Source organism: Pipistrellus hanaki, assembly GCF_964339955.1.
Source record: "Pipistrellus hanaki genome assembly, chromosome: 10".
Lineage (NCBI taxonomy): Eukaryota > Metazoa > Chordata > Mammalia > Chiroptera > Vespertilionidae > Pipistrellus > Pipistrellus hanaki.
In genome coordinates, this window is record NC_140512.1 from 69,469,076 (window position 1) to 69,495,691 (window position 26,616).

General features: G+C 46.1%; 1 protein-coding gene across 1 annotated transcript in view; it reads right to left on the bottom strand.

The window, feature by feature from the left end:
- Positions 1 to 5,007: 5,007 nt before the first annotated feature.
- RHEB (Ras homolog, mTORC1 binding) overlaps positions 5,008 to 26,616 on the bottom strand; it is a 40,576-nt gene continuing 18,967 nt past the window's right edge. The window contains exons 2-8 of the mRNA XM_084897565.1: positions 25,403 to 25,474; positions 18,834 to 18,901; positions 10,909 to 10,991; positions 9,798 to 9,854; positions 9,661 to 9,708; positions 8,777 to 8,858; positions 5,008 to 5,507 (exon numbers count right to left, since the gene is read on the bottom strand). Coding sequence (XP_084753691.1) covers positions 5,415 to 5,507; positions 8,777 to 8,858; positions 9,661 to 9,708; positions 9,798 to 9,854; positions 10,909 to 10,991; positions 18,834 to 18,901; positions 25,403 to 25,474 — 503 coding nt within the window. The 3' untranslated portion in view covers positions 5,008 to 5,414. The remainder of the gene's footprint in view (positions 5,508 to 8,776; positions 8,859 to 9,660; positions 9,709 to 9,797; positions 9,855 to 10,908; positions 10,992 to 18,833; positions 18,902 to 25,402; positions 25,475 to 26,616) is intronic.

Below are 26,616 nucleotides of genomic sequence, written 5' to 3' on the forward strand. Positions count from 1 at the left end.
CTCCATTAGTAGAGGACAACGGTCCACCCGGTCCTAGCTTTTTCCTTCTCTCTCTGTGCCTCTTTCTTCTATTTCTCAATCCCCAGCCCCTGTACTCAAAGAACTGGATCATTCTCTTTCCGTGCTGGACACAGAAAAGAGACCCCACCATAGGCATGGGAGTGTCCCTCAGCCTGGCCTGCACCTTCTCCAATCTGGGACCCCTTGGGGGATGTCCGATTACTGGGGGATGTCCCTGTGGGATTGGGCTTAAACCAGCAGTCGGACATCCCTCTCGCAATTTGGGACTGCTGGCTCCTATCTGCTCACCTGCCTGTCTGCCCAATCACCCCTAACCACTCTGCCTGCCAGCCTGCTTGCCCCCAACTGCCCCCTGCTGACCTGATCACCCCCAAATGCCCTCCCCTGCTGGCCTCATAGCCCCCCACTGCCCTCCCCAGCCTCCATGGCTGGGTGCAGAACACCTGCCCCGTCACCAGGTGATGATGCAAGCGTTCCACGTCTGGCCAATGCTGCTGCCAGGACAGCCAGGCCACCAGACAGAACATCCACTGTCATTGCATGCAATTGGTTCAGTTACATCATAAATTCTACCCCCAACTCCATTCAGTAGGAAATGCCAACTACCGGGAGCCTGTGGAATAGCACCTGGTGATTCCCTGCAGGTGTCTGAGCTGCGTATGTGGGAAAAGGTAATATGTGTGTGTATCATTACCTATCTATCTATCTATCTATTTATCTATCTATCTATCTATCTATCTATCTATATTTAACTATCATATATCTTTCTATCTATCATCTATCTATTATCTATATCTATCTATCTATCTATCTATCTATCTATCTATCTATCTATCTCACAGATGTGTGTGCATGTGTGTGCCGAGGGAAAGGACACAAATTCAAGAGAGTTGGCAGCTATGCCTCAGGAGCAATGACTGGCAGGGACTGGTTCTAGACTGTAACTTCCCAATCCCTTCACAGTACATTTCCAGGACGTGTCCTGCCTCTGTCATGCCACCTGCTGGCAGGAGGCTGGCTCCTTCACCACAGCTGTTTCATGTGGGTCCTTTTGACCCCTGACCTCCCAGCATCCTCGGCCAGTATGTCAGGCATGCTGGTCGTTCACAGGGGCCCTAGCCCCGGGCTGTGCAGGCCCTGGGCTGATGTCGTTAGTCACTCAGTGTGGGCAGGCAGAGCCGCCGAGAGGCTGGCACACAGCGGGAGGGGAAAGCAGGAGTGAGAGGCCCTCTATATGCTGGGTGCTCCTGAGAGCTCCCACCCTGGCAGGTGAGCATGTGACTCTCCCAGGTGGGAAGAGAAGCGGGTGGCCGTGAAAGGTAGGGTCCTCCCCAAAGGCGATCGTGAGGCAGGGGCATTATGGGCCTTCCCCTGCGTGCATGGTTTCTGAACTGCGTCACGGGACCTCCAGCCTCTTCAGCAGCAGGAGACTCCGAGGAGGGCTGTGCCGTAGACCCCTCTCTGAACGCACAGGCAAGGCGATTGACTGGCAGCACTTGGGGCTCCATGACCTGCCAAGGGCTGAGGCCGGCCAGGTGCCCTGCAGGGCTGCTCCTCCTGTCTGTGCTTGGCCTGGCCGGGAGGCCCTCTCTCCGCGGGTGCGGAATGCTTACCTTACCTTGTCACTGCGGCTACGAAGCAAGCATTCCGCCAGGTCACTCATGCTGCCCGCTTTCAGCGGCTGCCCCTGGGACTGGGGGACTCCGGGGACTGGGTTCACCATCTTGTGGCTATGGGCACCACCATATTTGTGATGGAGTGAGTTAATTTGCATATTACTCTTTTATTAGATAGGATTTGAGACCCTCTGAGGCATTAAGACAAGGTAAGTCTGGAATCCACAGAGGTGAGGATAGGAGATACAAATTTTGGCCTTCAGGCAACACGGTAGTGAAAGCTATGGGACTGGAAAAATCAAGGAAGGGGGAGGGTAGGAAAGGGGTGTGTTTAGAGGAAGCACACAGAGTGAGCTGGGAGGATGGGGGCCATGATGTCGGGGAAACAGACTTCCAGAGAAGGAGTTGTCATCAGTCTGCAATGCTAAGGGTCAAGGAAGAGACCAGAAAGCACCTATTGGACTTGGTGACAAGGGTGTGACGAGCAATTCACATGACAGCGAGAGTGCCCGGGGGGACATGCCCGGGGACGTGCAGGCTTGAGAGGTAAGAGTAGACAGATAATTCAGTTTTAGCGAAATCTCACCATGTTAATGTAAATTTGTGTAATTTGCATTTATTATGATTTGTGATGTAGTTTTAAATGTCTAGTTTAATATTTGCACTTAAAATACTTGCATAAATCTTAAGACTGCATTAGCTTTTATGACATAATGCTTTGTCACTGATTTTAGACTCATTTCGATTTCAAAACTGTTAAAATGTAAAAAAAAAAAAGTCTCAGAAGTGATGAAATACAGAACTTAATAACAAAACATTTAAGTGGAACCTGGCCGTTGTAAGAATTCCTTCAGCTCAGATAATAGGTTAGCATGGCGGACACAGAATGCATTTGGTTGACCTTGGCCAATTACGACCGTGGCCAGTGCAGTGTCCCCCCACGTAGATAGGGTGGCACCTTCTCCACAGGGGAAATGGAGAGTGAACAGAACCCTAGTGCAAGACAGGCCTACCTCCCCCACCCCCACCATTGGGGGGGATGAGTGCTCCATCACAGGAAGTCCTTGAGAGCCGCAGGCCCCTCGGAACCGTAACAAGCTGCCCGTCAGGGGAGTGAACCAACGGCCTGGTGTCGGACCGCTGCCCGGGGGAGCAGGGTTGGACCTACCCTGCGGTGTCCTGTGGGAACCCTGGTCAGGGTACGCCAGATGCTCAAGGCCAATCTGAGCGTGGGAATCCTAATCAGGTTTCAAGGCTACATTGCTATACGCAGGTGCAAAAGCAAGGGCACAACAATCCAGACCCTGTGCAGGCGGGCCTTTCTGGATCCCAAACTGCTTGGTGTGGCGCCTCTTTTGAGCTTGTTCACGCTTGTATGTAAGTTGCCACTGACCAGCCAGTACAGGGCTGCGTTATGGGAAGACGTACTACTGGCCTCCAGTGCCTGGCTGCTTGGTCAGGCTGTTTGTATAGCTCCCGTGGAGGCTGCTTTTAGGTCTGGTTGCTATGTGTACAGCGGCTGCTTGGTATAGCTCCTGTGTGAGACTCTGAAGAACTACGTTGTCTAATGGCTACTTGGCTACAATGAAGACTGTCTTATATACCTACGACTTCTCATGTCTTCTCTGTTGAGGAGGTCCAGTCTTAGGAGAGGGGCTCGGACCCAACAGTTGGCATAGTTGCACAGAGTCAGGGAGGGACCTGCTCCCGTGTCCCCAGGTCTGAGGTCAGATGTTTTACAAGGGTTCAGATTTCTGTTGTGTTTATGGCACTTAGAAGTGTCCAGCACATAGTAGGTGCTCAGGAAACTGAACAGTACATATACAGGGCATCACGCTGCTACCCAGCCCAGCCCTGTAGGCCTCCCCGGGCAGTAAACTGCTTCCAGGTGCATGTGCCACCGAGGTGCACGCCCACAGAGACAGCTGCCGAGAAGGCTGGCGGGGACCCGGCCCGGAGTTAACGTGGGCCACACCCTGAGCACTGAGTCTAACACCAGGCCTACGAACAGCCCTGTTATCAAGTCATGATACTATATTGTCAAAATTTATTTTATTTAAAAAGTATTTGGTGGAGGTCTCCTAAAGCTCAAATTTCATCCTGGAATGACGAGACAAATATTTAAACGATCCAAAATGGCATATTCTAAAAAATTTTCATTAAAAAATTAGTCACCAAGCAAAAATACCTTTTATTAGTGGCAACATTTTCTAATGATAGCAATGGCCCTGTGCAATTTAACTGGGATGGGGCAGCATTTAAAACACACTGGACTGGAACCGACTCCAGTGAGCAAGCAGGAGCTGCCACAGCAGACCTCGCTCTCCTCCAGCTGTGCCTGCAGAGCGGGCAGGTGTGGGCTGGGCCTAGAGTAGGTTCACGAAGGGCCCCCCCCTCCCCCACTTATTGGGCAATAGTCCCCATCCTTTAAACTACCGGAGGATTGGGATGGTTTTAGGCAAATCTATGCTCTAAGTCAGATGCTGTCTGCATGGGACGTAAAGTACATCGGGACTAGAGCCAATAGTATTCTAATAAACGTGTGTGGTGTCAGAGGGGTGCAAGAGTTACCGGGCGGGTGATCACTTAGTAAGTTATGCAATGGTCAGTCACTGGGTGGACACCTGGAATCACCATAATAATGTATAGCAACCGTAAATGAAAAATAAAAATTACTTAAAGTAAATCAGATCCAGTATGCCATGGATATCAAGCTAAGCATAAGGAAGGACAATAGCCCTAGCCAGTTTGGCTCAGTGGATAGAGCGCTGGCTTGCATACTGAAGGGTCCCAGGTTCGATTCTGGTCAAGGGCACATGCCTGGGTTGCAGGCTTGATCCCCCCTTGGGGCATGCAGGAGGCAGCCAATCGATGATTCTCTCTCATCACTGATGTTTCTCTCTGAAATCGATATTTTTTTTTTTTTGAAAGGAAGGACAGTGTCTCTAACATCTCTTTCCTTCATGCAGCTGAGATAAGCAGGAGGGTGAGAAGGCTTTGCCAAGTAACTGCCACAGCACCCCCTACAGGAAGCCCTCCAGTCAAGGCCGTGATGGTGGAGAGAACAGCCATTATTGGGAGTGCCTCCCTCACAGACCCCAGGGCCACTGGGCTTTAGTGAGCAGAGTTCCCTCCCCAATGCTGGCAGTCTACCCCCCGCCACTGCCATCCAGTGGGCCTGCCGGTGATCCGAGGGCCCCATTGGCCTCCGCCTGTGGCCATGTGTGTCGTCATGTGTCCACACACACACACACACACACACACACACACCCCGTTCCTGGAATCCAGCCCGAACCTTCCTGGGGCCGGGAAGAAGCCCTCACTGGACAAGGTTTTCTTCTGTAAAAGCCACACTAAGTAGCACGAGGGATTAAGGTTTGCAGCTATTTTATTTACAAGTATACATTTAACACAATGAAATAAACACTGATATATGGAAGCCTAGTTAATAGTAGTGTAACAATATGCATCTTTGATGATTACATTATTTTAAACATCAAACTACACTTAAAAATTAATGCCGATAAAATTCTTGGTCATAATATTATTAAGAAATACAATATATAAATTGAAAATATGATTGCTTAAAATTTGAAAGTGGACGTGAACTCAGGACAGTCAGAGTTCAACATAATCTGAAGGGGGAGGTGGGAAAGGCTCCGACCCAAACAAACCTCCCAGGTTAACAGAGGAAAACGAAGCGGAGTTTATCTTCGAGGATGACGGGCAGTTTGCTCTCCGGGCAGGACGGGTCCAGGGCCTCGGTCCCGCAGCGGATTACATCACCGAGCAGGAAGACTTTCCTTGTGAAGCGGCCCCATCAATTTTTTCTGCCTCCAAAATTATCCTCCTGAAGACATCCACAGCAGTCTGAGGAAGGAAGGAAGAAAACGTGACTGAGCTGGCTTTACAGCGGAAGCCTGAGAAACACTCTCATCGCGGCTGCCAGGACTGGAGAAGGCCACCATCCGCCCCCCAGCTGCAGGCACAGGCATGGCGGCCAAGGTCACCCCAGGACCCGGAGAGCAGAGCTCGTCTTCTCTCAAGCTGCTGACCCTGCTCCATGGGTCACCACAGGGAGCTGTCCGCTCCAGCCCTCCCCCTTCCTGCTCCCCCGAGGGCTGCCTTTCCCTCAGACACTTCTCCCAGGGCCAGGCTCCCTCTCCCCACACCCAGGGCCTCCGGCCAGGCAAACTCTCCTCTCACTGCCCTTCCTCCGAACCTGCCTTCCGCCCACTCCCCCACACTCTGTGCTGACTCTTACGCCATGAGACGGTATTTTTCACCGTTGAACGTGATTCTTCGGAGCCACTTCCCCTTCCTTCTCTGTCTGCAGACCCAGTACCTTGGCCTTCCAGAGCCCCCGGCCCCTCCTCCCAGGAGCACTGCCACTTTGGACAGGAAACCCTCCCTTAGGCTGCACAGCGTCCGGACCGCCAGGCCCCATCCTGTAAGCGTGCTCACTGTCCTGTACGTGTGCTCACCGTGATGAGGAAAGAGCACCCTGTTCTCCAAAGCCTCGGGACAGTCCTAGATCTTGTCACCACAGCAGCCACTCAGTGTCAAGTCTCCCACCACCTCACCTTCCTTTCCACTTTCAATAGTTCACCTCAGCAATCCCGGGTCCCACAGGGACCTGCCTCCCCGCTCTGACCACCTTCTCCCTGTCCCTTAACCACTTCTTGTTCGCTTTCCTCCTGGGGCCAGCCGATTCCATGGTCCACCATCGTGGTCATGGACATGAATTCCCTCTTTGCCAATAGCCCCAATGCAACTTGGGAACACACTTCGACAGCTGTCACCTCCAGACCCTGAATGCAGTGCACCCTCGGTGCCACCCAGCAGCCCAGCTCATTTCCCTCGTCCAGTCCTTCCCTTTCACCTGAATTCCTAAAGCCTCCCCATTCCTTGGCCACCCAGTTTTATATTTCACCAGGAAAACAGAACTGGCATTCAGAGAGGCCACCGTGTACCCTCTCCTCGGACTCAACCTGCCCCTGAATCTGGCTCACCTCCTCTGGTCCTCTCCCCCCCACTGGGAGGAAGCAGGACTCCTGGTCAAGCCAAAGCCAGCCCAGGCCTAGCCCTCCTGTCTCACTGAGTCACTGGTTCAGCAACTGTCCCTCTTCCTCATTACTAATCCTTACATGTCCCATGGTTATACAAACAAGTTATTTTTTTATTCTGAAAATAATCACAGAAAAATGTTTGGAATTATACTTACCACACTCTTACCAAGAAAATAGTGTGCCTGGGACTGGGCTTTCTAGATAAATCTTACAACTAAACAATCCATGTGGTCTGATTGTTAGAAAATTCTCTCTCTCTCTCTCTCTTTTTAAAAAAAATATATTTTATTGATTTTGTACAGAGAGGAAGGGAGAGAGATAGAAAGTTAGAAACATCAATGAGAGAGAGTCATCGATCAGCTGCCTCCTGCACGCCCCCCACTGGGGATGTGCCCGCAACCAAGGCACATGCTCTTGACCGGAATCGAACCCGGGACCCTTCATTCTGCAGGCCAACGCTATCCACTGAGCCAAACTGGTCTCAGCAGGAAACACTCTCTCTCATTAAATTGCTGAACAACAGCCGAAGGCCTCCATGGTAATAAACCAACTGCAAACGGCCCGGACTCCATTACAGTTAAACGCAGCATCTCACAGACGCAGCCACTTCCACTACCAGTTCCTCACGTTGTGATCCCCAACCGTAACATTATCTTCGTTGCTACTTCCTAACTGTAATTTTCTACTGTTATGAATCGTAATGTAAATATCTGGTTTTCTGATGGTCTTAGGCGATCCTGCTAGCAGTTCTCAACCTATGGGTCTGCTGTAGAGCTTAAGACCATCGGAAAACACAGATATTTACATTACGATTCATAACAGTAGCAACATTCCAGTTATGAAGAAGCAACGAAGATAATTTTATGGTTGGGGTCACCACAACGTGAGGAGCCGTGTTAAAGGGCCGAGAACCACTGCTCTAGAGGGTTCACGTCAGGCCTGACGGTGATGGTGAGAGCAGCCCAGACAGTGAGCCGTGGAACACCTGACTCAGCGCTCGCCTGCCCATGTCGGCAGCACCTTCACCTTTCAGCTGGGTCTTCGGAAGCAGAAAGTCACCTTTTACAGGAACGGAAAGATGAATGGGCAAACCTATTTAGAACCACATTTAACCCTTCAGCTACCGTAAAGTACAACATAAACTGGAGAAAAGGCCTGCACCCTGAGACCAAGTAACACTCGTTAACCTAACATTCAAGTTACTCTCAGAAACGTAAATTAACCTGAGCCAATGCCCCCCACCAGCAATCCTAACCGCTGGAGGAAGGCTCCACAAGGCATTTACACTCCTGAGGTTGCTAGAAGGAACAGCAACTTCCAGACACACACAGAAGAGCAATACAGTGAGCAGTGTCATGAATAGTCCACACTCTGCTGATGCCTCCTTACTCTAACGTCAGACAGAACAACTGCTTTAAGTCCTCAGATTCTCACCGAAGAGAAGCAAGCACAGTGAAGTCAGCAAACAGAATTGAACATAGCTTGAGGCCAACCATTCAACTTCACTCCCACCTCACAACTTTTCAATTATACAGAACAACAGAAAGAGCTGTACAATAACCACCTAGCTTGTCTGGACTCAGCAAATCTTTGCTGTATGTATTTGTTCTTTTTCTCTGTCCATCCTCCCATCCCATTTGGAAGTAAGTTGCCAACTAGCCAAAAATGCCTTGGACGCGAGGAACTTAGGTGCACAGACTCATCCAGAACAGTCTGTCTTTCCTCAAGCAGACCTGAGTCTACTACACTTGGTCATGCACACAGCCGCCTCTCCCCACCCAGGTGAGTCTAGACTGACTTCTGCAGCAGCCTTTAGTATAAAACAAACACGATAATGCATGTTCACAAAGGTAGTATTTCCTTTACAATGAATTTCTGTTTATCTTACAAACATTCCAGTCCAACGAGGTTGAACACGGGCTGAAATAAAACAGACTGTCCCCCTGAGGTAACCCAAAGCCTGGTGGAAGGAATGGTGGGAGGGTCAGGATTCACAGGAGTGCTGAGCTAGAGGAACACAGGCCTGGTCTGATCGGATGCAGTGCAGAGTGAGTTTTAAAAAATACCTACTTGGTTCTCTTTAGCAGAAGATTCCAAAAAAGCTGCATTCCAAGATTCTGCTAACGCCTTCCCTTCTTCATAACTGATCACCCTAAAGGATAAAAAACTCTCATTAAAGAGCATTGCTCTTAATTATATAACACATCTACCTGGGTTTCTGAAACAGGCTCCATGGTTATGAGCTTCTACTCCTGGAGCAGATGCATGCTCCGTTCCATCAGTGCCATCAGCTGGGGAGCACTCTGCTTTCTATACTGTACAACCCCCTTCAGTGCTCACAGCCCAAGGGTGAGGAGGCTGGGCAATGGTTTGAGGCTGCAACTTCCTCTGGCATGGGTCCACTAGGAGAGGCCCACAGGGAAGGGCCCTCCATAAATCATGACCATGCATCACTCCCACCTGAGCCGGGGAACATCAGACACTGTCTTATGGGAGCACTCACGCTCCGGCAGCCCTCACAGCTCACAGAAGGCATTTCCCAACACCCCAACATCTTAGAGAGCTGCACGTGCCCGAGGACAGGGCAACCCCCAAAGGGCCCTGGCTATGCTACACACAGGCTGCTGGGATCCAGCCAGCATCTCCTGCCACCAGAATCAGAATCTAGAGCCACTGCTCTAATCCTAACCCTGCCTCAAAAAATAATTTGTTGAATAAATGAATGCGCTCATTGTCTTTTTAGTGTCCGCTTTACACAAATGGTAGAAGAGATGAAGATAATTTTCTACAGTGTTTGCTCTCCCCCTTATCCAGGAAACGTTTTCAAGGCAGGTGAGCTGGCTTCTCCCAAGCAGCACTGTGCACCTGGCTGGCAAACAGCGAAACCCATGACTTCCAGGACTAAATATCTCAGACTCAATTCTAGGAATCAGCAATTATTAGAAGCTACATACCTTTCCATATGCAGGTCTTTCTTATTCCCAACCAACATAATAGGTATTCTGTTAACATAAGAAAAGCAAAGTCAGTTTGTCCAGAAGGAGCTATTAGAAAAGAGTGTATCTAACGAGAGAGAAACGTTCCTACTTACTGAACTTTCCCCACCATGTCCAACAACTTGCCATGAATAACTTTAATCACCTCAAAACTATAAAAGGAAAAACATGAAGTCAGACATCCAACTTAAAAAATTTTAAAATACTTCTTTTATTGATTTCAGAGAGAAAGGGAGGAGAGAGAGATAGAAACATCAATGATGAGAGAGAATCATTGATTGGCTGCCTCCTGTTTGCCCCCCACTAGGGATTAAGCCCGCAACCCAGGCATGTGCCCTTGGCTGGAAATGAATCTGGGACCCTGCAGTCTGCAGGCCAATGCTTTATCCACTGAGCCAAACCAGCTAGGGAAGACTTCCAATTTATTGTTCAGGTTTTAAATGTTTTAATGTTTTAGTGAGAAACAGAAAATGTCAGACTCACCATTTTATTTTTTTATTTTAATATATTTTTTATTGATTTTTTTTACAGAGAGGAAGGGAGAGAGATAGCTAGAAATGTCAATGAGAGAGAAACATTGACCAGCTGCCTCTTGCACACTCCCTACCGGGGATGTGCCCGCAACCAAGGTACATGCCCTTGACCAGAATTGAACCTGGGACCTTTCAGTCCGCAGACCGACGCTCTACCACTGAGCCAAACCGGTTTCGGCAGACTCACCATTTTAATAAAATGAACAGAACAAAAAGAATTCCTTTCTTTTTCCTACCAATATTTCACATGTACATGTATTTGACACTCAGTACCCCAATTAAGAACATTCAAAACGAAACAGGTCTGACATTTAATGGGAAAAGTCTAACACTGAGCTGACAAACCACATCATCTCTGCATAAACATTTGTAGAACATCCCTTAGCTAGAGGGCCACAGCAGTCAGCCCATGTTCCACATTTACATGATGAAAACACAGGAAAAGTAATCAATTTAAACTGGCAGATAAGCTCAGACTGTGTTCAGTCACTATCTATCTAGAACAACTATCAGGATATTGTTTTTCCTTTAACAACCTGTTTGTTCCAAAAACATTTAGCTTAGTAACTAAGTCTAACTGCTCCTACTACCAATTCCAGCGTAATCCTCTATAAGGATTACTGCCATCTCTGCATAGCAAATCAACTCAAGCAAGGAAGGAGCTGAGTCTTACCTTTTGATCGATGTCACAGAATACACGAGAATATAACCATTAATATCTATGGAGTATGTCTGGGGGAAGATGGAATATTCATCCTGTGGAAGAAAAAGGATTACACTTGGCATAACAAGCAATCTTCACCCAAAGTCCTTCACATATTTCCTGGTCAAAGAAATCAAAGTAAACAAAATGTGGATTACAATATTATTTTAGAAACATAGTCCACACACTCAAGATTTATTTAAAACTGGTCTGGGGTGATTATGTGCTTTAAGCCAATATTAAAAAATGACTCCCGTAAATCTTGGGAGAAGAGGATGTAAGGCATGAAAAGATGGCTGGTTTGTGTTCTCTTATGGATGGAAAGTCCAGAATCTCTTAGACCTCAGAGAAAAGTCACAAGTGCTACTGGTTTATTCCACACACCTGTACTTTCCTACATGAAGTGGTTATTTTGCCACTTGCCCTGTTTTCTGCATGGTCACAGGGGCCTGAGCACTGGTCACTGGGTTTTGAAACACGCTCCATGGTTATGAGTTTCTGCTCTGGAGCAGATGCATGCTCCGTTCCATCAGTGCCATCAGCTAGGAAGCACTCTGCTTTCTATACTGTACAGCCCCCTTCAGTGCTCACAGCCCAAGGGTGAGGAGGCTGGGCAATGGTTTGAGGCTGCAACTTCCTCTGGCATGGGTCCACTATGAGAGGCCCACAGGGAAGGGCCCTCCATAAATCATGACCATGCATGCTGGCTGGGTGACCACCAACACTCGGGACAGAAAGGAGGAGAAGAGAATGGAGAAACTATAGAGTGAGTACCCAGACATTTGAGGATGGGATGAGTTATTTACTGAGCAGCTTTAGGGACAAAGGTACACACTGTGCAACAGGGTACTGGGGCACCCAGTTTTAGGAGGCGTTATGAGACTGCTTTAGATCCGGAATCACCAAAGCACAGAGAGGCTAATGTCATCAGTGCAAACCTCTGCCCGGGACCAACATGTCACTCTCAGTTGAAACAGAACTGTCCACATACCACGCACACCAAGCACTATTAGAGAAAAACCAAGGCAAGTCACTATTATATCAAGTAACTGTCTCTGTAAAGTTTTCAATTCCATAGTATGGTTACAACTAGTGTCCATGACAACCTTGAATTTCTGCCCTATGGTAAAGTGTCTTTTAAATACAAAAAGAAAAATTTAGTTGTCCTACAACTCTCTAACATCAAAAATAGTGGCCATTAATCAGAAAATAACATTTCTACATCACAGAGCTTACTACTTATGCAAAATAAAACCTTTGTTTTCCTTATTAGTACTTTTATTAAGTTGAATTCATTTATGTTGCTTTTAAAAATGTTTTTATTGATTTTAGAGAGAGAGGAAGGAAGAGTGCAGGAGAGAAACACAGATCAGCTGCCTCCTATAACACCCTGTTCTGGGGGTCGAGCCCACAACCTGCGCATGCGCCCAGACTAGGCATCAAACCAGTGACCTCTTAGTACATGGGACAATGCTCAACCAACCCAACGCTCCAGCTGGGCTTAGTGTTGATTTTTAAAAACAAATTGTTAATGGAATGACAGATCTTTCTACCCAGATTAAAAACAAAATTCCAAACGATTTTAGTCACCAGCTTAGCTACAGTGGCTCAAAGTTCAAATTATGTTTCCTCTGAAGAAAGAAGTGAAAAAAGAAAAAGAAAAAAGAGTATTCCTATTTAAGTTGGTGCAAGCATCAACTAGTAAGAAAGTATAATGGAAGAACAAGACCTTCTGCTGCAGCAGTAACCAAAAAGAACAAAATTCCAAGGGATAAACTGAAGGAAACAAAATATATGCTTCATTTAAAGAAAATCTTAAAATACTCCTGAGATAAATGACTTAAATAAATGGAACAGCAAGTATAGCTGTCTTTAACAAGAATAAGCAGAATTGTAAGGATATCTACTGATTAAACCTAAATTATATAATTAACCCTAAATTAATATATAAATTATAAATTAATAAATATAAATATATTATAAATAAATGACGCTGAACAAAAAGCATACTTTTGTTGTTGTTAATCCTCACCTGAGAATATTTTTTCCATTTATTTTTAGAAAGAGTGGATGGGAAAGGGGAGAAAAGAGAGAAAGGTAGAAACATTGACGTAGGGGAGACACATCAATAGGTTACCTCCCACACATGCTCTAGCCAGGGCCAGGGATTGAATCTGCAACCCAGGTACGTGCCCTCGACTGGGAATGGAACCCGAGTCCCTCTGGTGCTTGGGCCCACACTCTAACCACTGAGTCACGCGGGCCAGGGCAAACAGCATACTTCCTGACAAAGAAAACCAACTGTGGAGGCAGGTGGGTGGGATCCGTAGAGCTTCAGTAATTAAAATAGCGCAGTACTGGCTCATGAATGGAGCCAACAGATATGGGAGTTAGGTATATGATAATGTTGGCATTCAAATCAGTAAGGATACAAAGTAGCACATAGGGAACAAATGTGGAGCCATCTGGGGTAAATGGCTAAACTTATGTCTAACTCACACCTCAGCAAACATGTACCCCAGAGGAATCAGACTTAAAGATGAAAATTGAAACTATGCATGGTAGACGGGAGAATCTATTTATTTATTTATTAATATATTTTATTGATATTTTACGGAGAGGAAGGGGGAGAGATAGAGCGCTAGAAACGTCGATGAGAGAAAAACATCCATCAGCTGCCTCTTGCACACCCCCTACCGGGGATGTGCCCGCAACCAATGGACATGTCCTGGACCGGAATCGAACCCGGGACCTTTCAGTCTGCAGACCGATGCTCTACCACTGAGCCAAACTGGTTTCGGCTAGACCAGAGAATTTAAATGGAAACCAAAACCTTGCCACTCAGTTCATGTACAAAATACTAATTTTCTTTAAATTATTAAGACCCCTTCATAAACGCTAATTAAAATGACAGTTACTTATAATTTTCAATTAGCAGATGGATAGATATAAAAATTTGGTAACACATTGTGTTGGTGACTCACTGCTAGTGAGAATATAAACCATGACCCTATGGCCCACAATCCCACACCAGGCATGTTCTTACACGCACACCATCTGTCGAAAACAGCGGTGCATAATGGAGCACTAATGGTGGGAGAGGCTGGAAACATCCCAATTGTGGACCAAGAGTTAAATGATGATACAGCCCAAATAACAGGACACTGTGCAGCCACGGGGAAAAGAGAGAGGCCGCATGTTCTGATACGGGATAATCTCCAAGATGGAGACATAGATCGATGTTACTTTTTGAGGTAAAAACAAACAAACAAACAAAAACCTTAAAACTATACTTGAATGTTGGTGATAAAATATCTTGGAAGCAATTTCTAGAAACTGGTAACAGGACTGCGGTTAGGGGTGAATTTAAGGTAGCTAGTAGAGTGGGAAAGACTTAAGCCTTACTATTTGCCTTTTTGTGTTGCTTTATTTCTATAACAGGTGCACTTATTACTATTTAAAAAAATACACTTAATTTGTTTTTTGAAGGGGAATTTGACATTATAAATCTGTCATGGATTCACTTGTCATTAAATCTACTGAAATTAGACCAAAACAAAATATTTCATGCCAACTAAAAATAATCCATTTGTATTTAACTATGTTCATCATCATCCCTCGCTGGACAATGACATCAGCTATAAAACAAACTACCATAGACAGCAACTGCTGTCAGGTATTGCTATGCAGCAATTTACTATGTGTAATTACTTTTCCTCCTAAAAAGCCCAAGCTAGTGAACAAGCTGACTAGGTTACTTTTAAAGAATTTGCCCCCACTCACCTTTCCCTCCTCCTAGTACTAGCAGTCTAACCACAGAATAAGCCCGAGTGACCTGTTACCCCATCCAGTTTTACAGAACCCGGGGGGCCACAGCAGGTAATGTCCGTGTCACACCATCATGAGTGGTAATACTAGCACAGCCTTTTATTTTCTGGTCTCCTAGTCATGAATACAGCCTTTAAGAACTGTTAGCTGCAGTGAGAACAAATTATTCCAAGTAGCTAAATTTGGATATTTTTTTTTTTTTTTTTTTTGGCGTAAATTCTCTAAGAATATTGTATAACAGAACCCGAAACAGCAAGACAAGCAGAGCTGGAAATGGACCTTGCTCTGGCCTCTCCCTCACTCCCGCACTCCCGCCCCGAGATGGGTTCCTTTTGGGGTCATTTCTGTAAAGCTCTATCATTAAGACAGTTACAGGAGTGTGATGGCCAAGTGTACACTTTTGCTTTAGAGCAAAACAAGAACCTCAGAGAAACACACCTCCCATGGTGGCCAAGAGAGTCAATATGAGAAATGATCTCTCCAGGCAAATGCTTTCAAGGACAGCTCTTCTCCAAGTAGGAGACATGCATTTCTCTATCCCAGTTGTTAATGGCCACTGAGTTGCAACGTGAGGCCGTTGTCTGGCCTCAGAAGCATCACAGATCCACAAATAGGACCAAATCCTCTCCAACCACACAGCGATGCTGTGAAGGCACGCACCACAATCACTGCCATCTTACACAGAAAAGCTCACTGACTTTCTCAAGGCCACTGGTAGGGACAGCAAGGGCTGGAACCAGGCACTGGGACTGCAGAACCCACACCCCAAACCACCAGGAAGTGCTGGTGTTCCTGGCTGACTACGAGGGGTGTTGCTACAGGAACGCTACCGGGATGTGACTGATCAATTTACACCTCAGCCCCAATTCCTACGAGCTTAGATGAAAATCCAAAACAGGGATATAGACAGCTCTGGCCAGGTGGCTCAGTTGGTTAGTGTTGTCCTTTGCAACGAAGATTGAGGGTTCAATCCCTGGTCAGGGCAGGTACAGGAGGCAACCAGTCGATGTTTGTTTCTCCCATATCCCCCCCCCCTCCCCCCCGCCCTCTTCCCACTCTCTTAAAAAAAAAAAAATCAACAAAAACATATCCTTGGGTGAGGATTAAAAAAAAAAAAAAAAAAGGTATAGCCGAAACCGGTTTGGCTCAGTGGATAGAGCGTCGGCCTGCGGACTGAAAGGTCCCGGGTTCTATTCCGGTCAAGGGCATGTACCTTGGTTGCAGGCACATCCCAGCAGGGGGCGTGCAAGAGGCAGCTGATCGATGACTCTCATCGATGTTTCTCTCTACTCTGTATCTCTTTCCCTTCCTCTCTGTAAAAAAATCAATAAAATATATTAAAAAAAACAAACCAAAAAGGTATAAAGGCAAACTGAAATCCTGATAATGCCCACTCCACTATAAACAGTGTGGCATTCTTTCTTTGCCCAGAACTCTGGTACATCTGCTGTCCCAGCATAATTACACCTGTGCCCTTCACTCTTAACGGTGTCTTATTTTAGGCAATAAATTATAGTCATTTTAACTGTAAGAGATAAGAAACCCACACCAGGCCCCACCTGAGTCTCCTCTACACTCGTTTACAGGACAGGCTGCGCCCCTGTGCCACACTCCCTTCTGGCGACTTCTCTTGCTTCCTTTCCAGCAGCTCCCAGACCCTTCTGCCCCAGGACAATAAGCCGAGGATGGCTCTGCTCTAAGAAAACCACGAGGTCTGAGATGCGAGCCAATCATTCCACCGCAGGCGCAGTGTGCAGGGGAATGACAGTCACATGTCACAGCTCTGGGACACACATGTTCAACTTATTTTATTTGAAGCTTCAGAACTGAAACTCCAGGGTTCCTCCAGTGCTGAAATGAGATACTTTCTTGCCTCACTTGGGGCTACGCTTTCCTTCTATGTTCACATCAAAGCATAAAGCAGAGGCAGTTGGTTCCAAACAAGACAGGACGACCCCAACTTCTCCAGGTTCCAGGGAAAAGCCTCCACGAACCGCTGGGCAGACTAGATTGCACCACACACCCCCTCCGCCAGGCGGTCCTTTGTCATTCTTAAGATGCAAGGTGAGGAGTCAGAATCCAACAATAAAAACCAGTGGCTTTCTTAGAGCAGAGCCATCCTCGGCTTACTGAATCCAACATTTCGGCTCCTCCCCACTCCCACCCGCCAGTGAACTGTAATAAAGCCAGCTAACAGAATGGCTTCTATACAGGCTGGCCTGGGTGCCATGGCAATAGGGAAGTGAAGCCGACAAAAAGGGGCTTCTTTGTTCCCTTCAAGTTCTCTTAATTTCTTCCACCCTTTGCTTCCAGTCAGTTCCCCTGGCGATCCAGTTCCCACATTAACCTGTAAAAAGGTCGGGTTTTTATTAAAATTACTTAACCCGGCAATTATCTCTGTCCAGCAAATCAAACTTGTAATCATATAATCAATTTATGAGCCCGCTGGTTTGCTCCGTACCTCTCATGCCTTTCCCCGGGAAGACTTACTTTTGTTCTTAATGGAGGGATCACACATCACAAAGGGAGAAAAAGCACTGACGAGAGTCTGACATAAAGTTTAGAAAACAGGTGCCTCTCCTGTAGTAAGCATTAACCTTCTCAATGTTATGAATATATCGGGTCTAGTAATAATTAATGTCGTTTTTAAACATTCGTTTAAAATCTTGCTTGTCATTGACTTGTATTGACATAACCTTCAAACACGTGGTATCTACAGAATGTGTGAAGTACAATTAACAAGTTTTGCTTGAAAAAGTTTGTGTTTGGTTTGGTTTTTGTTGCAGAACTGGGGCTAAGAAGATGGCGGATGAAGAGCATATTCGGCACTGCATGCTTTACGAGTTCCAATTAGGAAGAAAAGCAAGTGAGGCTGCAAAAAATATCTGTAGTGCTCTTGGTCAAGATGCAGTTAGCGCCAGAAAATGCCAGCGTTGGTTTGAGAAATTTCACGAGGGAAATTTTTCGTTAGATGACAAGAGTGGTCGAGGCCGTGTGTCCAATTTTGATCAAGAAGCTCTTCAAGCTCTTTTGGTGCAAAATCCTCAAATTACCCAACAAGAGCTTGCGACAACTTTAAATTGTTCACAAAAAACAATTTCCAATCAATTGCGTGCACTTGGCAAAGTCCAAAAGTTTGGAAAATGGGTTCCTCATGAGTTGACCGACAACAACCGTAATCAAAGAGTCACAATTTGCAGTTCGCTCCTCTCTCGTCAAAACCGTTTGCCGTTTTTAGAGCAAATTGTTACCGGAGATGAAGAATGGGTGCTGTATGTTAATTTGAAAAGGCGGCCTCAATGGTTGGACAAAAATGAGGCTCCACAGCCCATGCCAAAACCTGACTTGCATGCGAAAAAAGTGATGATGTGTGTTTGGTGGAATTTTAAAGGAATTCTTCATTACGAACTTTTACCATCTAACCAAACCATTACAAGTGCAGTGTATAGTGCCCAATTGGAAAGGTTAGCCCAAGCTTTAAGAGAAAAAGAACCCGCGCTGATTAATCGGAAGGGCGTAATTCTTCACCACGATAACGCACGACCGCATACTGCAAGAATCACTGCTGAAAAACTGCGCCAGTTGGAATGGGAAGTTCTCCCTCAACCTGCATATTCTCCTGATATTGCCCATTCCGATTACCATTTGTTTCGTTCTTTGCAAAACTTTCTTCTTGGAAAAAAATTTAATAATGAAGAATGCCTCAAAAATGCATTGACCGAATTTTTTGCATCAAAATCACAAGAATTTTACAACAGAGGGATTAAAGTGCTTCCTGAGTGTTGGGCACAAGTAGTAGAAAACAACGGCAACTATATTGTTGATTAAATTTTGTTGTATTGTTTAAATAAATTCGATTTAAAAAAAGTATTAGAAAATGACATTAATTATTACTAGACCTAATATTTAAAACAATTCTGAAGTAGGAAACCAAGTTAATTACTTGAAAAAAGAGCTACAAGTGACTTAAGGAAGACACAGTAGATGGCTGAAGTTCCTGGACTTGCTGCTGTGTAGTTAGTGCCTGGGCCAGCACCGAGGGAGAGAGAGAGACGAGAGATACTTACTTGCCCAGCTGTGTCTACAAGTTGAAGATGATATTCTTGTCCATTTACTGTGATCAATTTTGTGAAAGCTATAGGGGGAAAGGGAAATTAAATATTGGTTAGCTAAACAATTAACTTCAGATTGCTTAAAGCTTGAACAATGACAGCCAAGTAAGCAGAGTCCCTAATAATCTCCTAAAAAGGTTCCATAATACAAAAAGGACAAATCTCCGAGTGTACAGATTCTCCTCTACTCCCGTTACGTAGCTTAAAAACACTGCCCACTGACAGAAATCCAGACTGGGCAAACCTTGGACTTTTTCAAAGAAACTGAAATCAGGCAATAGTTCATATCCCGTAAAAAAATTTGAATGCTCTGTGGACAGTCCTTTCTCTTGTGAAAAAGTGAAATATATTACATAAAGCTTGATGACAAGAATAAATCAAAAGCACAAGCCTTTTCACTAACTTATAGGGAGTCTGGTGTCAGAGCACAAAGAGCTAATATTAACTGAAATGGTACTCCAATCTTACTGACAGGTAACACACATTGGAACAGATGTTCTATGTGAAGCCTTCATTCTCACTTAGCTTAGGATCCAAGCAATTTGTCACAACTTCTTTTCCCTACCAAGGAGGGAGAAATCAGACTCAAACAACTTCTGGAAAAGTTAATTCAGAATTTCAAGGAGAGAGATTTCAAGCAAATATAGACAAAAGATGAAAGACTATTAATAACAACTGACGATTACAAAGAACCACCTGGAACCCTGACAACCAAATGGAAAAGGTTGCTGCGCCCCATCCCAGCCCTCTTGGCTCACGAGGAGTCTCCATCTCCTGGCTGCCCGCTGGACTTGGTCAGAGCTGCCAGCAGACTACCCCATGCCAGCAGGGAAAGACAGACGCTGACAGCTAGGAGAGAAACTCTAAGTGACAGGGAGAGGAGCGGAGCAACAATCGGGGAGGACCACACCAGCATCAGGCTCTCCTAGTGCCAGGCCGCACTACTCAGCAATTGCACACTTGAGAGCATTCTCGTGCCCTTTCTGGAAATTATCACTTAAAGAAAGAATTCTAAGAAAAAGTTCTACTGTATTTTTTTTCTCACACTGCAACCTCTCTGAACTTGGGGTACACAGTGCATCAATTGCGTTCCCTCACTGTGGACCAGAGGGCAGCCACGAGGCACCACGGGGAAGACCTGCCTTCCACACCTCACCTAAGATCAACGCATTTCAGACTTGATGAAAATTCTAGAAGAAACGTTGGTGAGCAATAAAATAGCAACCTTTAGTTAGAACTAAGTAATTGTGGTTATAAAGTATAACTATTATGGGAAAATTATCTAAACTAAATACCATTCGCTCACTCTAGAACTACTTCTCGAGTACCTATTATTCTGGCCACTCGGTGCCGGAGCTCCTGCGGCCCTCACCTCAGAGCTGACACCATGAAGGAGGGAGGCTGGGCACAGGCCTGCTGTCAGGTGTCTGCTCTGGGAGCAGCACCAGGAGGTGCAGCGGCAAGGAGAGGCTCAGTGAGAAAAGCAAGCGCCAGTGCAGCTGGCCAGCTGGCTGAGCATTCTAATGTGCACTGGAAGGTTGCTGGTTCGATCCTGGCTGGAGCTAAGGTAACCGATTGGTGTTTCTCTTACATCAATATCTCCCCCTCCCCCTCCCCCTCTCCCTGAGCACGTCTTCAGGTGAAGATTAAAAAAAAAAAAGGCAGTGCAACTGAGGCTGAGAATGGTGGGCAGGCACTTAGGTAGGGGAAGGGCAGGCGGCCATAGGATTCATATTTTAAAAGGATCGCTCTGGTTAGGTTGTGAATAGAAAAATGGACAAGGGACATGGGTGGGAGCCCACAATAGAGTGACCAGGGGGCAGAGATGGAGGTGTGAGACATGTGGAATTCCGGATATACTTCAAAGGTAGAACCAAGAGGACTTTCCAATCCCAGTGACAGGATGTGAAGAACAGGCAGGCAGGAAGACTCCAATTTCTGGCCTGAGCAACTGGAGGCACGAGTGGCCGTGAACCGACACAGAAAAGCCTTCGGGAGAGGCCCAGGGAACAGCAGAGGAGGGGGCTGAGGGGCAGGGGTAGGCATGCTCAGTCTGAGAAGCCCATTCAAATACCCAAGGGACTGAGGGAGCTCAGTAGAAAGGCCTGGAGATCAGGGGAGAGGCTGGGCGGGTATGGTGAGATGGACAAATTCTCGAGGGGAAGACCACTGGACAGCAAGGGCAGAGAGCCTGAGCCTGACCTGCACACTCAGGGGCTCCCTGAGCTGCCAGGTCACAAACATGGGAAGATTCGGCCACAGAGACTGGAAAGTTCTGGCTGGGAGGTAGGAGTAAAAAGGCAGGAAATGAAACTGAACATAAGACAGAAAAGAAATAAAATATTAACAAACGTTTAGCATATCCTTGCACCTAAAAAGGATGTAAACCCTCCCACACAAAGCGGTGAGATGAAATGCAGATCTTCCATCTGCCTGGGAGAAGTGCCTCCTGCTGTCACCACAGAAAAAGGGAAGCATCTTGAGAGCGCCTGCCAGCGCACAGACCGGGAGCAAACTCTTCCACCGCCTTGTGGAGCAGAGGGAAGCTGGCTTTCCGACACCACTTTCCTTGAAACCATTCTCCCCTTTTTAATCCCCGGAGGAATTAATCTAATTTCTAGTTTAAAACCCTACAACATCTCTGAACAGGCAAATAGCTACTTACCAGTAAAATCTAATAAACAAGACCCAGCCTGAAGACTTCAGATCAGGTGTCCACAAAGTAAGGTCTGAGTTACTAACGTGCAAGGTGAACTCTTGTTCACCCACACCCCACTGGGCAGCCTGCCCACCACGCAAGGCTTGCTAAACTGATTCCCACTCTGGGATGGCAGAGCTGTGACTTGGTGCTATTCCTCCATGTCCTCATGTCAATCTAGTTTATGACTTGTCAGATTAGCACAGAGGTACACAAGAAAGCACATTTGCACAGGCAGTATATTGATGTAAACATTTCCCCAAACACAAAAATATGTGGTTTTATCGATGTTTTCTTCTATGTTTTAAAAGTCCCAGACTTTTTGCTTCTGCAGTGATATTGCCTATAAATGTGTCAACACTGAATGTTTGCTACAAACACCCTGTTCTATATTAGAGTTAAGTGTAAAATAATTACTGAATCATTTCCAGATTCACTGTGTTTTTTAGAACCACAAAACCATCTATTTATGTAGCTCGCAACAAGTTTATGACGATCATCCATTCCTCTCCAATCCCTTATTATCACTGAGCAATGTTTTTCTACTGAATAGTGGGGGAAGGTTGAGGAGGGTTTCTGTCCTGTGTTACTGTCAGAAGCATGGGAAATAGAATCAGGTATCTGAATATGTTCATGAATGTTTTTTAAAAATACATTTTTATTGATTTCTGAGAGGAAAGGGAGAGTGAGATAGAAACATCAATGATGAGAGAAAATCAATGATCAGTTGCCTCCTGCACGCCCCACACTGGGGATGGAGTCTGTAACCCAGGCATGTACCCTGACCAAAAAAATCAAACCATGACTTCCTGGTTCATAGGTCGATGCTCAGCCACAGAGCCACACTGATTGGCCGGGCACGCTCACGAACTTTTAAGGGATTCATATATTCTGATACTAATTTCTGCTCTTGCCTAAAGACTTTAAATAAAAAAAAGTTTTATTAAACACCAAGTATTAGATAGGAAAACATTAAAAGCACGATGATGCTGACAGCCTTCAAAGTAGGGTCCTTTCATTCTATTTCTGAGACAGTATCAAGGTAAGGAAGTTGGACTTTTGTCTGATCCATTACTTACACATAAACAAAATGCATTTATAGATAACACCTTGATTTTCCTTCCCACTGAATCTTAAATGGCACAAAGATACACAATTATAAAAATCACTTTATTAGCAGAGCTTACCATGAAAACTACCTTCTATTATCCTATGGATAAAACTCTCAAACAAGCTTTATCTCTTTAAGGAAACCACATTCTAAATTGCTATGGAGAGCAAATATCAAGGCCAAGAACATGGTTTTCTTGTGTTCCGGTTCCAATGGAGAGAGAACTGGACTTGTTCATTCAACATTCAAATTAACCTCACATGGCACACTATTCCGCAACAGCCAAGGAAATCAACAGGATGCCACCAGGACTCCTCCTTCCAGATAAGGCAGAGGTTACTTCCAAACACGTGACTTCCCAGTTAGCTTAACAACCAACACGCTTCCTTCCCTGCTACCAGCTTACGGGACAAAGGACAGCTGGATATTTTAAGCCAGAGGTCAGCAAACTTCCTGGAAAGGGCCAGACAGTAAATACTTTAGGCTCTGTGAGCCATATGGTCTCTGCTGCAACTTTCCATCTACTCTGCTGTTGCAGAGAAGCAGCAGCTAGAGTACGTACCTGAGTGAGAATGGCTGTGTTTCAATAAAACTTTACTTATGCTTGCTGAAATTTGAATTCCTAATTGTATATTTTCACGTCACTGCTAGCCTGCCTGCCTTCCTGATTGCCCCTAACCGCTTCTGCCTGCTAACCTGATCACCTCCTAACCACTCCCTATCAGCCTGATTGATGCTAAGCTGCTCCCCTGCCAGCCTGTTTGCCCCTAACTTCTCTCCTCTGCCAGCCTGGTCACCTCTAACTGCCCTCCCCTGCAGGCCTGGTTCCCCCCAACTGCTCTCCTCTACAGGCCTGGGTCCCTCCCAATTGCCCTTCCCTGCAGGCCTGATCACTCCCAACTTCCCTCTGCCAGCTTGGTCATCCCTAACTGCCCTCCCTGCAGGTTTGATTGCCCCCAACTGCCCTCCCTTGCAGGCCTGGTCCTTCTCAACTGCCCTCCCCTGCTGGTCATCTTGTGTCCACATGGGAGCAGGACCGTGGACCACATGGGGGCAGCCATCTTGTGTGTTGGAGTGATGGTCAATCTGTATATTACTCTTTTATTAGATAGAATAGAGGCTTGGTGCATGGGTGGGGGCCAGCTGGTTTGCCCTGAACGGTGTCCAGATCAGGGTGGGGTTCCCTTGGGGTGTGGGGTGGCCTGGGCAAGGGGCTTGTGGTGGTCTGCAGGCCAGCCACACACCCCGGCGACCCAAGCAAAGGCCCTGGTATCTGGGGTTTATTTATCTTCTACAATTGAAACTTTGTAGCCTTGATCAGAGCCAAGCCTTCTGCTTGCTCTGTGGTGGCAGTCATTTCTGTTGGAACTTATGTATCTTCTATAATTGAAACTTTGTAGCTTTAAGCAGAGGCCTGGGCTGGCTAGTGTGTGCGAAGAGCTTGGCTTCCTCCATTGCTGGGGGTAACCCAAGTCTCCCACTCTTTCCAGCTCCATGGCTGCCACCATTTCTGTTTGGATTTATGTATCTTCTATCATTGAAACTTTGTAGCCTGGAGTGGAGGCCTAGGCTGGCAAGGGCAGGTGGAAAGCTTGGCTTCCTCCATTGCCGAGGAAACCCAAGCCTTCCTCCTACTCTCTGTGGCCGTAGTCATCTTTGTTGGGTTTATTTGCATATTTTCTCCTGATTGGCTTGTGGGTGTAGCAGAGTGATTGTTAATTTGCATATTACTCTTTTATTAGATAGGATGTAAAAACTATTCTTAGCTCATAGGCAATTTGGTCCAAATTTGTCAACCCCCGTTGAGAGCCTCTTTTTAAATCTCTCTTGCAAGCTTTGGACAGGTGAAGTCTACGAATCAAGCTGTTAAAACTGGTGAGCCTGGCTATTAGGTAGGCTGCCTGTTTAATGTGCCAATCAGGTTTTTTTGGACCCCATGTTTAAATCTGCAAGTTCCTAGTGACAAGTCCCAGGTAAGCACTGCTGTCAACAATCTGAGAAGACTGGTTCCAGGCAAGCTGGGTTCAAAATGGCCTGAAACCAGATTAGCTTTTAACAAGTAACTTCATTCTCCTCTGTGATCCCCAGAATTAAGATTTGGCTCAAGGTCCTAAATCCTTCAGGGAGATTCTGAAACCATAGATTGAAACTGGACCAGGTAAAGATCATGGCTGGCTCTAGTCTTCCATGCTTTTGCTGCACACGGCCTGACGGGTGTGTTCTAATGCTGCGACTGCTCTGTCCTACCCCGAACAGCTGGCTCGCTTCTCCCAGACTTCCTTCCTTAAGTAGCCAGGACTGGAAGGGTCGGGCAGCTTGGGCTTCCACAAGAGTAAGGGACAAGGAACTCATAGTGTTTGCATCTTTCTTCTCTAGCTTAGAACCCCTAAAGAGGGCTACTGTTAAGAGGAAGAAAAAGGGAAAAAAGAAGTCTCTTCATCTTCCTAAAGCGGAATCTAGCACACGGGGTTCCGATACAGAATCTGATTCCTATGGAGATGAGTAACAATTTTTAGATGGCAGGGTCTGGATGTGAGATAAAAAAACCCACTCACTGTAAAGTGGGTCAAGTTTTTGGAAGCATTTTTTGGACCCTAGTTGGTGATCTATAAGTCTAACTGAATATCCTTCCATCAAAGCCTCCAAACACACAACGGCTGTTTGTATGCAAAAGGCAGGCTTCTCAGTTTATAAATCCTTGAAAACAATACTTACTGTTCTCTATGGTTGGGTCGTAGGAGTCAACAAATTGGCCTTCAACAAACTGAATTGTCAACGAGGATTTCCCTGTAAAAGAAAGTGACAACTAAGAATGCATTGGCATTATCAAGGCAAAAAATTTGTAATTCTAATATCTTACAAAAAACCCATCACTCTAACAGATGAAGAAACTAAAGGTATTGAGAGTAAGCTGAAAAATAAGGAAAGTTTTTAGTTTTAATACTTGGTGAAGGTATAAACCCTGTGCCTATCATCCAGTGTCAAAGGCCTACCAGTGTCCTGCACACAGACAGTTCAGAAATGTTCTGGACTCATCAAAACACTGTGATAACTGAGCCCTACATTCTCATGGCTACGTGTCATCTAAAATTTCTACTGGAGGACATTAGAGCAGGGCTCCCTGGAAAGAAACAGTCCAGACTATTTTATCAGCAGGAAGCAGGGAGTGGTTCCTCCCTAATTCCATCCCAAATCCTTCCTTCTCAGGTCCACCCTTAGACTCATTGCCGAACTTCCATCTCAGAACCTGCAGCGAGAGCCAGGGAGGGCGGGACTCCTGGAGTTTCTGGTCTGCCTGCCTTCCTGAAACCACAGAGAGGAGTTCACAGGGGGCATGAGGTTTTCTCACCAAAGGCAGGCAGTCCTCTTATACTTAGAAATTTATCAATAGATAAGCTGGTTTAAAAGTGGGAGCTCCTGGGAGACGACTAGAAAATCCCCAAGTTGGCAGGCTTGTTATTTACTCCTCCCAAGCAGCTAAGCACAAAGTTCACGGTGTCTCCAGAATTACTGACAACTGAACCACTCTCCCCACAAGGCAGCCTACAAGCGCTTTGGAAAATCAAGACATTACTTCTCTGCTTAACATCCTAACTGTGGTTAGAATGAATTCCCAAGTTGGAACCACGACCCACACACTACGGGGGAGAGGGCCTGCTTGCCCACCTCCCTAACATCTAAGCTACCACTCCCCCAGGGGCCCTCGCAGGCTCCAGTCACATTCTTCAGTCCCTGCCAAGTTCCTACTGGCCTTAGTGCCTTTGTTCGAAACAGCCCCCAGATCTCTGACTCACTTTTGTCGTTATTCTGGTCTGCACTCACATGTCCCTTCTTCAGAGGCCATCGCTAAAACTACCCCATCTAAGGTGGTGCCAACTCCCTGACGCCACTCTATCATACCATCCTGTTTTATTTCTTTTAGTGCTTGA